At 43.0% G+C, this 15,415-nt stretch overlaps 1 protein-coding gene across 3 annotated transcripts; it reads right to left on the reverse strand.

Annotated features, from left to right (window-relative positions):
* Positions 1–1,490: 1,490 nt before the first annotated feature.
* On the reverse strand, positions 1,491–14,382 carry LOC125367948 (zinc finger protein 30 homolog). Of its 3 annotated transcripts, none has more exons than XM_048368709.1 (5): positions 14,050–14,382; positions 11,723–11,808; positions 7,091–7,217; positions 4,091–4,183; positions 1,491–2,906 (listed from the first exon to the last, which is right to left on the reverse strand). In XM_048368709.1, exons 2-5 carry the CDS (start codon positions 11,729–11,731, stop codon positions 1,540–1,542), a joined length of 1,596 nt encoding a protein of 531 aa, XP_048224666.1. In that variant the 5' UTR covers positions 11,732–11,808; positions 14,050–14,382; the 3' UTR covers positions 1,491–1,539. The 3 variants fall into 3 exon arrangements, with proteins under 3 accessions (XP_048224666.1, XP_048224664.1, XP_048224665.1); XM_048368707.1 differs by having other exon boundaries at positions 4,091–4,186; XM_048368708.1 differs by lacking the exon at positions 14,050–14,382 and adding an exon at positions 13,587–13,834 and having other exon boundaries at positions 4,091–4,186.
* Positions 14,383–15,415: the final 1,033 nt, after the last annotated feature.

The raw sequence follows: 15,415 nt of genomic DNA on the forward strand, positions 1-15,415 counted from the left end.
CAGGTAGCTTAAGCCTCTTCTACTATCCCGAGTTCTGTTTCCCTTTTTCAATGCCACTTTGTTGGCTGAAAAGCCAGGGCATTTCTTTTGTACAAGGACTCACATTTTAGATATATTTGCTTTTGTTGCATCATGTGATCTGTTCTCCTAGCCCTACTTTTCTCTAAACTGGGAATTCAATCTTCAAGTCTAAATTCAGTTCTGAAGTACTATTGGCAAGGTGTGTATTTAACTGTGTCACATTAGGAGGCAAACAATATTTTATGTTACTACTTATTCTGAGCTTTAGATTGGTCAGTGGGCTCAGGTGTTGTTGTCTGATGTCGTTATTATAAAACTCAAGTCTCCCATTTAAGGGTCTAAACCTCTATGAAAACTTGTCCCTCTATTCACTATTTATATTATATACTAAATGGGGTTTCTGATATAATTTTCTAATTCTATACTTGTTTAGCTGGAATTCTCTAGTAAAGAAAAAACTATCTCAAAAATTGATTTCCAAGCTGGGCACCAGTGGCTCTCGCCTGTCATCCTAGCTACTCAGGAGGCTGAAATCTGAGGATCGTGGTTCAAAGCCAGCCTCAGCAGTAAAGTCCATGAGACTCTTTTCTTTTTTTTGGCCAGTCCTGGGGCTTGGACTCAGGGCCTGAACACTGTTCCTGGCTTCTTTTTGCTCAAGGCTAGCACTCTGCCATTTGAGCCACAGTGCCACTTCTGGCCTTTTCTATATATGTGGTGCTGGGGAATTGAACCCAGGGCTTTGTGTATACGAGGCAAGCACTCTTGCCACTAGGCCATATTCCCAGCCCCATAGACTCTTACCTCCAATTAACCACCAGAAAACCAGGAGTGGCACTGTAGCTCAAGCAGAGCACTAGCCTTGAGCTGAAGAGCTCAGGGATAGTGCCCAGGCTCTGAGTTCAAGCCCCATGATGGAAAAAACAAAACAAAACTGATTTCTTTGATATATAATTTATACAGGAAATGCAGACCTAATGCCTTTCCTTTCCTTTGTTTTCAAAACAAGTAGGTACATTGGCAACCTCCATGGATCACACCATGTACAATAGGGACAATAACGCTAACAGCATAAGCTTTTTACAGCCACATTTAACAAAGTTTACCTCTAGAATGAGTTTCCTGCAATTTAACATGAGTGGGATGAAAGGCTTCTATATATTCACTAAATAAACTCATTATTCCTTACATTCAAAACCATTTTTTTTTTTTTTTTTTGCCAGGCACTGGTGGCTTATGCCTGTAATCCTAGCAACTTGGGAGGTAAAGATCTAAGGATCGTGGTTTGAAGCCAGCCTGGGAAAAAAAGTCCAGGAGACTCTATCTCCAAGAAACTACTCAGAAAAAGCCAGAAGTGGAGTTGTGGCTCAAGTGGTAGAGCGGGAGCCTTGAGCACAAAGAAATTCAGGGACAACACCCAGGCCCAGAGTTCAAGCCGTATAGCACCAGCAAAAAATGAAAAACATAAGAATGTTTTCTAATGTTCTTAATAGAACATTCATAGTGAGGAAGTGGTTATAACTAAGTTACATTATGAATGCGCTGATGGTATGTGAGGTGTGAATGCTGTCTAAAGGCTTTCTTACATTCTTTGCACGTGTACGGTTTCTCACCAGAATGAATTCTCTGGTGTTGAATAAGGGAGGAGTGAAGCCGGAAGGCCTTCCCACACTCCTTACAGTCATAAGGCTTCTCGCCAGTGTGAATGCTCTGATGCTGAGTGAGCTGGGAGAGCAGTCTGAAAGTCTTCCCACACTCCTTACACTGATAGGGTTTCTCACCAAAATGAATGCTCTGATGCTGGGTCAGCTGGGAGAAGAGCCGGAAGGCCTTCCCGCACTCCTTACAGTCGTAGGGCTTCTCCCCGATGTGAATGCCCTGATGGGAGATGAGTTCTGAGTAACGACGGAAGAACTTCTGACACTCCTTACACTCATAGGGTTTCTCCCCTGTGTGGATTCTCTGGTGGAGGGTGAGATGATAGCCACGACTGAAGGTCTTCCCGCACTCCTTGCAATCATAGGGCTTCTCACCAGTGTGGATCCTCTGGTGGAGGGTGAGCTGCTGCCGCACCCGGAAGGCTTTCCCACACTCCTTGCAATCGTAGGGCTTCTCGCCAATGTGAAGCTTGTGATGCAGCCGAAGGCCTGTACTGCACAGAAAAGCTTGGCCACATTCCTTACACTCATAGCACCTCTCAGCAAAATTGAGTCTTTGGTGTCGGGTGAGGTGTGCATATTGTCGGAAGGTCTTCCCGCACTCCTTGCATTCGTAAGGCTTCTCGCCGGTGTGGATCCTCTGGTGGAGGGTCAGCTGGCCCCGCACTCTGAAGGCCTTCCCGCACTCCTGACATTCGTAGGGCTTCTCGCCCACATGAATTCTCTGATGCATGCGAAGGTCTGAGCTGCAGGAGAAGATTGTTCCACATTTTTTACACTCATGGAGTCTGTCAGACATGTGAATTCTCTGATGCCGACTAAGGTGGGCACACTGGCGAAAAGTCTTCCCACATTCCTTACACTCATAGGGCTTCTCACCAGTGTGGATTCTCTGGTGGAAAGTCAGCTGCTGGCGCGCCCTAAAAGCCTTCCCACAATCCCCGCACTCATAAGGCTTGGCAATGTTAGAGCTTTTCTGGTAGAGAGGAAGGGATTCCAGTTTTCTGTAAGTGGCTATTTTCTCAGTGGTGGTTTTTCTCCCTTGCCTGAAATAGACCCTGGGAGGACCCTCCTGTTCCCCAAACATTTTATATCCACAGTCTTTTCCTAAAAGGGACTCTTTGAGTCCATGGCTTTGGATTCTTTCCATGATTTCCCACTGACATAAATTCATTTCATAAACTTTCTTTTCTTGAAATAACTTCTTAGTATCATACCTAGATTCCAAATCTGAAAAAACACACACAATAAGATAAGGTTTAACTTTCCTAGTCCACAAAATACAATTTCTTAGTACCTTTTTGTGAAAGAAAAGAGTTCACTTATGATTATGCAAGTAGGAACTGAGTTATAGCAGATATTTGCAAGTGTAAGGTAGATGTAGTTGAAAGGGTGGTCACTGTAAAGCAATCACCATTTTCCTGCTGGGTGCTAGTGCCTCACATCTGTAATCCTAGCAACTCAGGGCTCAGATCTGAAAATCGTCATTCAAAACCAGCCTGAGCAGGGAAGTCCAGGAGCCTCTTATCTCCAATTAACCACCAAAAAGTACAGCGGCAGCTCAAGGAGCACAGTGCTAGCCTTGAGTGAAAAAGTTCAGGGACAGTGCCTGGGTACTGAGTTCAAGCCCTAGTATTGGCACTAGAAAAGGAAAAACGTTAAACTAATGTATGCTGTTGTTGTTAAAGTAAGGACAGTGGTTAACCATGCAGTGGAGGAATGACTGGAGTCAGGATGGGTGATGAACTGAAGTTATCAGTTGTTCTGATACTCAAATGGTCCTATCTTTGGCAACTGTCATACAGGGTCCTCTTCCCTAACCACTCTATTTAAAATTACCCTGTTCAATTCTTTCTTTTCTTTGGCCAATCCTGGGGCTTGAACTCAGGGCCTGGGCACCATCTCTGAGCTTCTTTTGCTCAAGTCTAGCACTCTACCACTTGAGCCACAGGGCTACTTCTGGTTTTTTCATTTATGTGGTACTGAGGAATCAAACCCGGGGCTTCATGAATGCTAGGCAAGCACTCTACCACTAAGCCACATTCCTAGCCCCCATTCATACATTCTAATTCTCACATCATAACCTTATTCACTTTTATTTCATAGCTCTTCAACATTTCAGGACACTTAAAAAGCCATAATCTGTTTTGTGTTGCTAAGGATTAAATCTAGGTGTCACATGTACAAAGCAGACAACTTTACTACTGATATACCCCTCAGCCTGAACCATTTATTTGTTTACTTCTTTTTTGTCTGACTCCACTAAAATGATAACCATAAAAAACAACAACAACAAAAACCAAAAAAGACATAATAAACACTGAAATGCAAAACATGAGCTCTAAAAGAACATATAATCCTGGCAGCAGGTCTGTACTTTGTCACCTGCCTTTGGCTGTAAAGCACCTACTTACCCAGATTCCATCTTCTTCTCTCTTCCCTTACAATCCAGGGTTCTTTCCCTTGTTCCAGTAAGGAAATCACATCTGGCTTAGAAATGGAACATCCTGCTTGGAAAAAAAAAAGACCAAATTAGAAAAAGAAATTATTTGATCAGGTATCATAATGAAGAAGACAATCAAGATTAAAAGCATTCACATTAAATTACTCAGGACTACTAGAAAAAAAAAAAAAGAACTAAGAAGCAGGGGATGTGGTACTTATTTTATTGTTTTGTTTTGGGGTTTTTTTGCCAGTTCTGGGCTTGGACTCCGGGCCTGAGACTGTCCCTGGCTTCTTTTTGCTCAAGGCTAGCACTCTGCCACTTGAGCCACAGCGCCACTTCTGGCCATTTTCTGTATATGTGGTGCTGGGGAATTGAACCCAGGACTTCATGTATAAGAGGCAAGCACTCTTGCCACTAGGCCATATTCCCAGCCCCTGGTGCTTATTTTAAACTCATGCTTTGTCTTGTAAGAGGTAATTATAGTTGGGAACACTTGTTCCAGATCTTGCCTCTTGTCACCTGGTCACAAGGGCAAGTAATTTAATCCTTCTGTACCTCCATTTTCTCAGGGGTTAAGGTCCCATGTACATACCTGATTGTTCTAAGGTTTAATACAAGTTTTAGGATGAGTACCTACTACATTGTAAGCACTATAATTTTTATTAAGTACTTAATTTCTAAATTTTTTTTGCTGTTGTCATGCTAAGAATAATAATAAAAATAAAGTTCCTTGCCAGGATATTCAATTAGTTTTAAATGCAAGGTTGGCACAGTAGCCCATTCCTATAATCCCAGCTACTACTTGGGAAAAGGATCTCAGGAGGATCAAACTTTTATTTATTTATTTATTTATTTATTTTTTGTTTTGGCCTGTCTTGGGCCTTGGACTCAGGGCCTGAGCACTGTCCCTGGCTTCTTTTTGCTCAAGGCTAGCACTCTGGCACTTGAGCCACAGCACCACTTCTGGCCATTTTCTGTATATGTGGTGCTGAGGAATCGAACCCAGGGCTTCATGTATAGGATGCAAGCACTCTTGCCGCTAGGCCATATTCTCAGCCCGGATCAAACTTTTAGAAGCCAGCTAGGAAAAAGAGCTAGCAAGACTATTCTATGGATGTGGTAATGCATAACTGTATTACCAGCTACATAGGAGGCACAGACAGGAGGACTGAAGTCCAGGCTAAAACATGAGTCTATGCAAAATATAACTAAAGCAAAAGGCAGGGCTGGGGATATGGCCTAGTGGCAAGAGTGCCTGCCTCGTATACATGAGGCCCTGAGTTCAATTCCCCAGCACCACATATACAGAAAATGGCCAGAAGTGGCGCTGTGGCTGAAGTGGAAGAGTGCTAGCCTTGAGCAAAAACAAGCCAGGGACAGTGCTCAGGCCCTGAGTCCAAGCCCCAGGACTGACCAAAAAAAAAAAAACAACATAAAGCAAAAGGCACTGGCAGTGAGTGGGAGCATGGTTCAAGAAGCTGCCTAACAAATGTGTTCTGACTTTAAGTTTCATTACTGCAAAAATAATAATATAATAATAATATCAAGAAAGGGGCTGGGAATATGGCCTAGTGGCAAGAGTGCTTGCCTCTTATACATGAGGCCCTGGGTTCGATTCCCCAGCACCACATATACAGAAAATGGCCAGAAGTGGCGCTGTGGCTCAAGTGGCAGAGTGCTAGCCTTGAGCAAAAAGAAGCCAGGGACAGTCTCAGGCCCTGAGTCCAAGCCCAGGACTGGCCAAAAAAAAAAAAAAAAAAAAAAGAACAAGAAGAAAGAAAATACAAATTTCAGGTATTTAAAAGCTTGTTTTTTTTTTGTGTTTGTTTTTTTTTTGCCAGTTCTGGGTCTTGGACTCAGGGCCTGAGCACTGTCCCTGGCTTCTTTGTGTTCAAGGCTAGCACTCTACCACTTGAGCCACAGCGCCACTTCTGGCCATTTTCTATATATGTGGTGCTGAGGAATTGAACCCAGGGCTTCATGTATGCAAGGCGAGCACTTTACCACTAGGCCATATTCCCAGCCCAACTTTCAACTTTTTTATTTTAATTTTTTTTCTGGTGGTTAATTGGAGATAAGAGTTTCATGGACTTTCCTGTCTGGGCTGGCTTTGAACTGTGAACCTCAGATCTCAGCCTCCTGAGCACATAGGATTACAAGCATGAGCCACCAGTACCCAGCAATTAAACTTTTATTTATTTATTTTTAAATTTTATTTTAATTAATTCATTAATTAAAATTTTTTTTTTTTGACAGTCCTGGGCTTGGACTCAGGGCCTGAGCACTGTCCCTGGCTTCTTTTTGCTCAAGGCTAGCACACTGCCACTTGAGCCACAGCGCCACTTCTGGCCATTTTATATATATGTGGTGCTGAGGAATCGAACCTAGGCTTCATGTATATGAGATAATCACTCTTGCCACTAGGCCATATCCCCAGCCCTCAATTAAACTTTTAATAGGTATACAGAGCTAGACACCTCTGTCTTCTATTATCATCACAGAGGAGTCCACAACTAACATGAATATCTACAGCATTATGACACCAGATTTCTTTGCTGTGTCTAAAAGGTTCCATACAATAGCTATTAGAGAGAAGTAATAACCAAAGAGGGAAATGAAAGCCTTGGAGCGATGAAATGATGTAAGGTCTCAACAAAGGTGCTCACTCTGAACCACAAAGACATGATTAATTAGGTTTTAGAAACTGAGCTTTGGGGCTGGGAATGTGGCTTGGTGGTAGCGTGCTTGTCTAGCATGCATGAAGCCCTAGGTTTGATTCCTCAGTACCACATAAACAGAAAAAGCTGGAAGTAGAATTGTGCCTCACGTGGTAGAGTGTCAGCCTTGAGCAAAAGCAGCTCAAGGAGAGTGTCCAAGCCCTGAGTTCAATAAGCCCCAGCTCTGACCAAAAAAAAAAAGTCAAATTTTCATTGTGGGAATTTCTACATTTTGACACAGAGAAGCTTACCTAGTGACACCAAGTTTTTGTAGTTCTCTAATATCACATCTCTGTATAAATTTCTCTGGTATGAAGTCAGACATTCCCACTCTTCTTGAGAAAAGTCAACAGTCACGTCTCTGAACATCACCAAATCCTGAAATGACAAACCCAAATAACTGTAAGATAAAGTAGTTTTAAGATGGAATACCAGTATTATGGATATTTTCTCATTTTTTCTTTAAATAGGCTGGACTGGAAGCCTGTGACATAGGTAGCAATATTTACATGTTCTTGAAGATTTGTTGATGTATATCAGGAATTAGTAAGTAAACATGTTCAATTAGGCTTTGTCTATCACATATGGTCTCTGTTGCATATACTTATCTTTTTTTTTTTTTTTTTTGGCAGCACCAGAGTTTGAACTCCAAGCCTTGGGCTTGCTGGGTTCTACACCTGGGACAACACCTCTAGCCTAGCTTTTGATGGTTATTTTGAAATTGGATTGTCTGCCTCATCTGGCTGTGAACCCTGATCTTCTGGATCTCAGCCTCCTGAGTAACTAGAATAACAGGCATGAGCCACTAGCATGTGGTTTACTTTTTAATTTTTTACATTCGTGTGTGTGTGTGTGTGTGTGTGTGTGTGTGTGTGTGTGTGTGTTGGTCATGGGGTTGGTCATAGGGTTTGAACTGTGGGCCTGGGCACTGTCCTTGAGCTCTACAGCTCAAGGCTAGTGCTCTACCACTTGAGCCACAGCACCGCTTTCACTTTTTTGGTGGTTAATTGAAGATAAGAGTCGCACAAGAAGAAACAAATCAACTAAATAAACTAATAACCTACAGCGAGATACAGGATGTAATGAAGAGCCTTCCAACAAAGAAAAGCCCAGGCCCAGATGGATTCACCAATGAATTCTATAAAACCTTCAGTGAGGAGCTAATACCAATACTCCTCAAACTCTTTTGTGAAATAGAAACAGAGGGAGAAATCCCAAACTCATTCTATGAAGCTAATATCATACTCATCCCCAAACCAGGCAAAGACCCAACAAAAAAAGAGAATTACAGACCAGTATCACTAATGAACACAGATGCAAAGCTCCTCAACAAAATATTAGCTAACAGGATCCAGAAACTGATCAAGAAAATTACACATCAAGATCAAGTAGGCTTCATCCCCCATCCACAACTCAATAAACATAATTCACCACATCAACAGAGCTAAGACCAAGAACCACATCATCATCTCAGCTGATGCCCAAAAAGCCTTTGACAAAATATAACACCCATACATGTTAAAAGCCCTGGAGAGAACAGGAATAGAGGGAACATTCTTTAAAACAATAAAAGCCATATAGAACAGACCAACTGCTAATATAATATTAAATGGGGAGAAACTAAAACCATTTCCCCTAAACTCAGGAGCAAGACAAGGATGCCCACTCTCCCCGCATCTATTCAACACAGTGCCGGAATCCCTAGTCATAGCAATAAGGTAAGAGGAGGACATCAAAGGGATCCACATTGGCAAAGAAGAAATCAAACTATCCCTATTCGCAGATGACATGATCTTCTATCTGAAGGACCAAAAAAAACTCAGTCCCCAAACTCCTACACCTATTAAACCATTTTGACAAAGTAGCAGGATACAAAATCAACCCACAAAAATCAGCAGCTTTTCTGTACACCAGCAATGTACAAGCAGAAAAGGAAATTATGGAAATAATACCATTTGCAATAGCTAAAAAAAGAATACATTACCTAGGGATTAACCTAACTAAAGACGTGAATGACCTATTTATGAGAACTATAAAAATCTAAAAAGGGAAATCAAAGGCGACACAAGGAGATGGAAAGACCTCCCATGCTCATGAGTAGGCAGAATCAATACAGTGAAAATGGCCATATTGCCCAAAATGTCATACAAATTCAATGCAATCCCCATCAAGATCCCAGCTACATTCTTCACTGACATAGAGAAAACAACCACTCATATGGAACAGCAAAAGACCTAGATTAGCTAAAGCAAATCTAGGCAAAGGAAGCAGAGCAGAAGGAATCACAATACCAGACTTCAAGCTCTATTACAGAGCCATCATAACAAAAACAGCCTGGTACTGGCATAAAAACAGACCTGATGGCTGGGGATATGGCCTAGTGGCAAGAGAGCTTGCCTCGTATACATGAGGCCCTGGGTTCGATTCCCCAGCACCACATATACAGAAAATGGCCAGAAGTGGTGCTGTGGCTCAAGTGGCAGAGTGCTAGCCTTGAGCAAAAGGAAGTCAGGGACAGTGCTCAGGCCCTGAGTCCAAGGCCCAGGACTGGCCAAAAAAACAACAACAAACAGACCTGAAGACCAATGGAATAGGATAGAAGACCCAGAAATAAAGCCGCATTCTTACAGTCAGCTGATGTTCAACAAAGGAGCTAAAAACATACAATGGAAAAAACATAGCCTCTACTGGTGCTGGGAAAACTAAGCAGCCACATGTAGAAAACTCAAAGTGGACCCTAGCCTATCACCACGCACCAAGATCACCTCAAAATGGACTAAGAACCTCAAAATCAGACCTGAAACCTTGAAACTACTGAAAGACAGAGTAGGAGAGACACTAGAACTTATAGGCACGGGTAGGAACTTTCTGAACATAGTCCCAGGGGCACAACAGATAGGGGAGAGACTCGACAAATGGAACTGCTACAAAATAAAAAGTTTCTGCACAACTAAAGACACAGCCACCAAACTAGATAGACAGCCAACCATATGGGAAAGGATCTTCACCAGCACAGCAACAGACAAAGGCCTAATATCTGTCATCTACAGAGAACTCAAAAAACGAACCCCCTCCAAACCAGTAAACCAATTATTAAATGGGCAAAGGAGCTAAAGAGAGACTTCACAGGAGAAGAGATAAAAATGGCAAAGAAACATATGAGGAAATGTTCAACATCCCTGGCAGTAAAGTAAATGTAAATAAAAAGAACCCTGAGATACCACCTCACCACAGTTAGAATGGCCTATACTCTGAACTCAGGCAACAACAAATGCTGGAGGGGATGCGGGGAAAGAGGAACCCTTCTCCACCGTTAGTGCAAATTAGTACGACCACTTTGGAGAACAATATGGAGGTTCCTCAAAAAGCTCAGCATAGATATATCCTATGATCCAGCCATACCACTCCTAGGCATCTATCCTGAACAACAGGCCTCAAGATATCATAAAGACATTTGCATATCCATGTTTATCGCTGCACAATTCACAATAGCCAAAAGTTGGAAACAACCCAGATTCCCCACTACAGATGTAGTGGTCCCTATACACAATGGAATACTACATAGCAATTAGAAATGATAAAATATTGGTATTCGCAGGGAAATGGTCAGAACTTGAACAAATAATGTTGAGTGACACAAACCTAGAAGACAGAGAACAAAGGGGCATGGCCTCCCTGATATATGACTGTTAGGGAGGGAGGAGGGCAGTAGAAACCAGGTCTGCAAAACAACAAACTTCTTTTCAAATGGTATTTCCACATGTTTGGGTCAGCGACTTTATCTATAACCAAACAACTACTAAACATAAAAAGGTCTAGAATAGACCTATCAGTGGATCACAATAGCTCAACAGCTATGTACACATGATTATATAAGACAAGGATAAGCAAAAACAACTCCAAGAGAAGGACACAGGAGGATTCTATTGTTGACGTTATCTTTAAAGTTCTAGGTGAATTTCCTGTGGCGTACCCTATGTGATTACTGTATATGATTTTGGTACACTGGATATTGTATATATGCCTACCTGATCTAGGGAAGGGAAAGAAAAATGAGGGTGTAAGATATCACAAGAAATGTATTCACTGCCTTATAATGTAACTGTACCCCCTTTACACAACACCTTGTTAATAAAATTTAATTAAAAAAAAAGATAAGAGTCTCACAGACTTTCCTACCTGGGCTGGCTTTGAACCTCATTCCTCGGATCTTAGCTTCCTGAGTTGTTAGGATTACAGGCGTAAGCCACCAGCACCCAGCATAATTTTTTTTTTTTTGCCCGTCCTGGGGCTTGGACTCAAGGCCTGAGCACTGACCCTGGTTGTTTTTTTCAAGGCTAGCACTCTACCACTTGAGCCACAGAGCAATTCTGGCTTTTTCTGTTTATGTGGTGCTGAGGAATGGAACCCAGGGCTTCATGCATGCAAGGCGAGCACTCTACCATTAAGCCATATTCCCAGCCCCCCCAACATAATTTTTTACATTCTTTCAAAATACAATTTGCTTGTAGACTGCACAAATAGGCCAGAATCCCAATTTGGCTTATGAGACAAACTTATAAAATATATATTTGGCTTAGACCCATAATAACCAAAATAGGTTCAAATAAACATGGTTAGCAAATGCTGCCCCCCATCTCAATTCTTATGATTTAGTCTATCTTCTTTCCTTTAAGGATCAGAAAAAAAAATTTGGCAAGTAGCAGTAGTGTGCTTGTCTAGCAAGCTTGAGGCTCTGAATTCAAATTTGAACAAAAAAGGAAGGAGGGAAGGAAGGAAGAAAGGGAGGGAGAGAGGGAGGGAGGGAGGAAGGGAGGGAGGAAGGAGGAAAGGAAGGAAGGAAGGAAAGAAGGAAGGAAGGAAGGAAGGAGACATCTACTTACATGAGCCATGATTTTAGAACTGCAAGAATGGGTCAGTTTTCCTCAAGGTTCCTTTACTGGACAGGCAGAGTCCACAGTTGCCAGAGCTGTAGGAAGAATGTGAAGCCATGAGAACAGAACTACCTTAGAGCTTCCACATTTGAGAAACAGTATACTGCACTTCTCCACTCCCACATGCAACCTTCTCCCAACATGTTAAGAGGCCAAAGGTTCTTTTTTTCTTTCCTTTTTTTTTTTTTTTTTTTTTTGTCAGTCGGTCATGGGGCTTGAAATTTGGGTCTGGGCACTGTCCCTGAACTCTTCAGCTCAAGACTAGCGCTCCACCACTTTGAGCCACAGTGTCACTTCCACTTTTCCAGTGGTTAATTGGAGATAAGAGTCTCACAGACTTTCCTGCATGGGCTGGCTTTGAACCATGATCTTCAGATCTCAACCTCCCGAGTAGCTAGGATTACAGGCATAAACCATTGCCACCCACCAAGGCCAAAGGTTCTTCAGACAAATACATCTCTTCCTTCAAACCATGGAGAAATCAGCCATGTTAGGAAGAGACACAGAACAGTGACTGTCCATCAAAGCTCATTGTCAGTCACTTCACAGAAACGATGCTAGAAACGATGCTTGCCCCTTACTCCCGGGGTCAATCTGGACCTGAAAACAGGCTGCACAGACCTGACCTGAAAGTGGCCTCCTCACTCCAATCCACCTTCCCAGCTGAGATGAGACTACACTCTCTAAACCAGAACTTCTTTCTTGGATTTGGGAATGTTGCCAGTTTCTCAAACCTCCCAGAAACAGGAGAGACAAGAATCTTTTTATTACAAATTGGTCACTTAGAGAATTTCAGAATATACCAACTCCTGGTTCCAAGCTACTCAGGAGGCTGATATTTGAAGATTGAGGTTTGAAGACAACCCAGGAAGGAATGTCCATGAGACTCTTTATCTTCAGTTAACCACAAAAGGCTGTGGCTCAGTGGTAAAGCAGTACCTTTGAGCAAGAAAATTTCAGATACAGTGTTCAAGCTCATATTTAAAAAAATAATCTTCAAGCCAGCTGCTGGTGGATTACACCTGTAATCCTAGCTACTCAGGAAGCTGAGATATGAGGATCACAGTTCAAAGTAAGCCCTGGCAAAAAAGTCCCTGTGAGACTCTTATCTCCAATTAACTGCTCAAAAACCAGAAGTGATACTGTGGTTTATGTGGTAGAGCACTAGTCTTGAGCACAAAGAGGCTTAGGAACAGCACCCAGGCCCTGAGTTCAAGCCTCATAACCGACAAAGAAAAAAAAAACCCTTCAAAATGACCCTATGAAGTATGTGAAGAAACTAGTGCACAAACTTTAGCCAAAATCACTCACATATATGTGGCAGTCAGGACTCAAGTCTTCTTAATGTATATACAATGTTCCTAACCACTATCTTACACCTCTCTTATTCAATGTAAAGACTAAAACAAGCTCAAACCACATCCAGCTGGTATCAAAAATCTCACTCATAGACTCCTGGAGAAAAAATTTCCTGTTATTACCCAGGAACTATTAAGATTAAGATACTATTTAAGATACACAGCAAACACCCTACTCTTTAAATCACAGCTAAAATATGAATAAACCTGAACATCTCATATCATGAGAATGCTTAAAGTACTGTGTTCACCTGGTTAACTATATAACTATCGACAAGTGCATGCAGTCGGCACTATAAAGAGGAATTTCCTAATTACGTCCCTTGTCATTGCACATCCTAAGGCCCAAGCCAGTTCATTCTTAAAAGGGGTGTTTCAAAGGAAAGAAATAATTTCATGTCTTGAAAATCAAATGCATTTCACATCAACAAAAAACAATACAAACTCAAACTCACCTTTTCATGGGCCTTTCCTGCAGATTAGCAAGGATAAGCAGAGAGGACTTATGACACCCCGAGACTTTCTTGACTCAGGCAAAATCCACCCGTCATGCTCCCCCAGACCCTGGCTGATCCTTGTCCTGAATGCATACGAATGCAAGCGAGAGGAAGACAGAAGGTGCCCAGAGTGTCCTGTTTGGAACAGTGCCAGCGGGTCCTCTTAGCCCCCAGGGGCCTGTCCCAAGCCTCCCTAGTGGGGCTAACGCCTCCGATTTCCCTCTCGGGACTCTTGCAGCAGGCCTAGGTGGCTGAAAGACAGACGTGCACAGGGGGGCCTCAGGGCAGGCCGAACCTACACACAGGGCTCGGCACCGTTATGGCAGTATGATCCCCGCATCCTCTGGATCCGCAGAGCCGTGAGCATCTAGCCCTCATCTCCCCCAGAACAACAAACGGCACATCCTCCAGCTTGGCTCACCTCGCTGTCTTCACCCTTACTCCGAGGGTTGAGCAGCCCAGGGATTCCTGGGCTCCTGGACAGCGACCAGTGGCGTCTGCAGCACGCATGCGCGGGGAGCGGAGGCGGGCCCTAGGTCGCTCCGGGCTCGGTAGACCTGAAGCGGCCGGGTCTGTGAAGGTGGCAGAGCCGGGAAGCAGTACCCGAGTGGGGCCGGTATTCGGTGCTTCGGGCCTCCAGAAGTGACCATGGACGTGACAGAAGCTGTTAAAGATAACTCCCGTTTCCCTTTTGGAAGTTCTAGTCTCAAACCAGAAAACCACATAACGGTCTTACATCGGCGAAAAGGCTCGACCCCACCTCCTACGTAATTGACGCGCCGGAAGTGGACTTTCTGTCCCAGTGCGCAAGCGCAAAGCATTTGTACCTGCCTCTTGCGTTGTGCTGGGAGGAAATCGCTCACTGTCGCCTTCATTAATTAAAAAAAAAAATTCAAACACCACCGTCTTGCCGGGAGAGGCAACAGATGATTGGCTTTGGGCTGGAGTTTATACACTAGTTTCCTCACATGTAAAATGTAAATTCAGAATTTTAACAGTATATATTTCGTAGGATGATTTTGTTTTTGTTTTTAAACTCTGGGCTTGAGCACTTTACCTGAGGTTTTTGTGCTCAAGGTTAGCACTCTACCACTTTAGCTACAAGTCCACTTCCAGCTTTTTAGTGGTGAATTTGAGATAAGTGTCTCATGAACTTTCTTGCCCGAGCTGGCTTCAAACCGTGACCTTCAGATCGCAACCTCCTGAGTAGCTAGGATTACAGGCATGAGCCACAGGAGCCCGGTGGATACCCAGACTCTTTAATTAAACAACTTCGAACGAACTCTCCAACTGTTTCCAGTCTTAAACTATTTTCAAGTTGCACTGTTTGAATAATCGTCCTGTAAAATCCTCCCATCACTCCACTCCTTATCCTTCATCTGAAGGCTTTACTACTTCCCTGGCTCTCCTCTTTTCCTTCATAGTTTACCCCAGTGTCCTGAATCCATCTGCTTGTCATGTCATTTGCCTTTCAGAGGACCCGGATGAATTCCTACCCTCAGCTTACCTTTACTTCCCAAGAGGGAATCCTAAGAAACTATGGTCCCTGAATACTGCTGGAGCCACGAGGTGCATTCACTATAGGAGATAAGTCTGTCACAGACCTGAATGTATGTACAGTATGAGGTGAGAGAAGGGAAAAAGAATGGAGGCAGTACCAATTTGCCTAATACCAAGGGGCAAGCTAGACACTGAAGATAAGATTAGCATTCCCTTTACGATGAAACAGGCTGTTGGTACCTCAAGGCTAGCTATAACTGCTGCAGCATCCCAATACTAAGAGTTCA

This window comes from Perognathus longimembris, chromosome 20 (assembly GCF_023159225.1).
Source record: "Perognathus longimembris pacificus isolate PPM17 chromosome 20, ASM2315922v1, whole genome shotgun sequence".
In the NCBI taxonomy this organism is placed as follows: domain Eukaryota; kingdom Metazoa; phylum Chordata; class Mammalia; order Rodentia; family Heteromyidae; genus Perognathus; species Perognathus longimembris.

Bases quoted from the DNA above. Each gene is read 5' to 3' on its own strand.
- LOC125367948 (XM_048368707.1), bottom strand. The intron at 4,187-7,090 runs GTAAGCTTCTCT...TTTTTTTCCAAG, and splicing joins CAAAAACTTGGTGTCACTAG to CAGGATGTTCCATTTCTAAG. The intron at 2,907-4,090 runs GTAAGTAGGTGC...GTGTTTTTTCAG, and splicing joins GAGAAGAAGATGGAATCTGG to ATTTGGAATCTAGGTATGAT.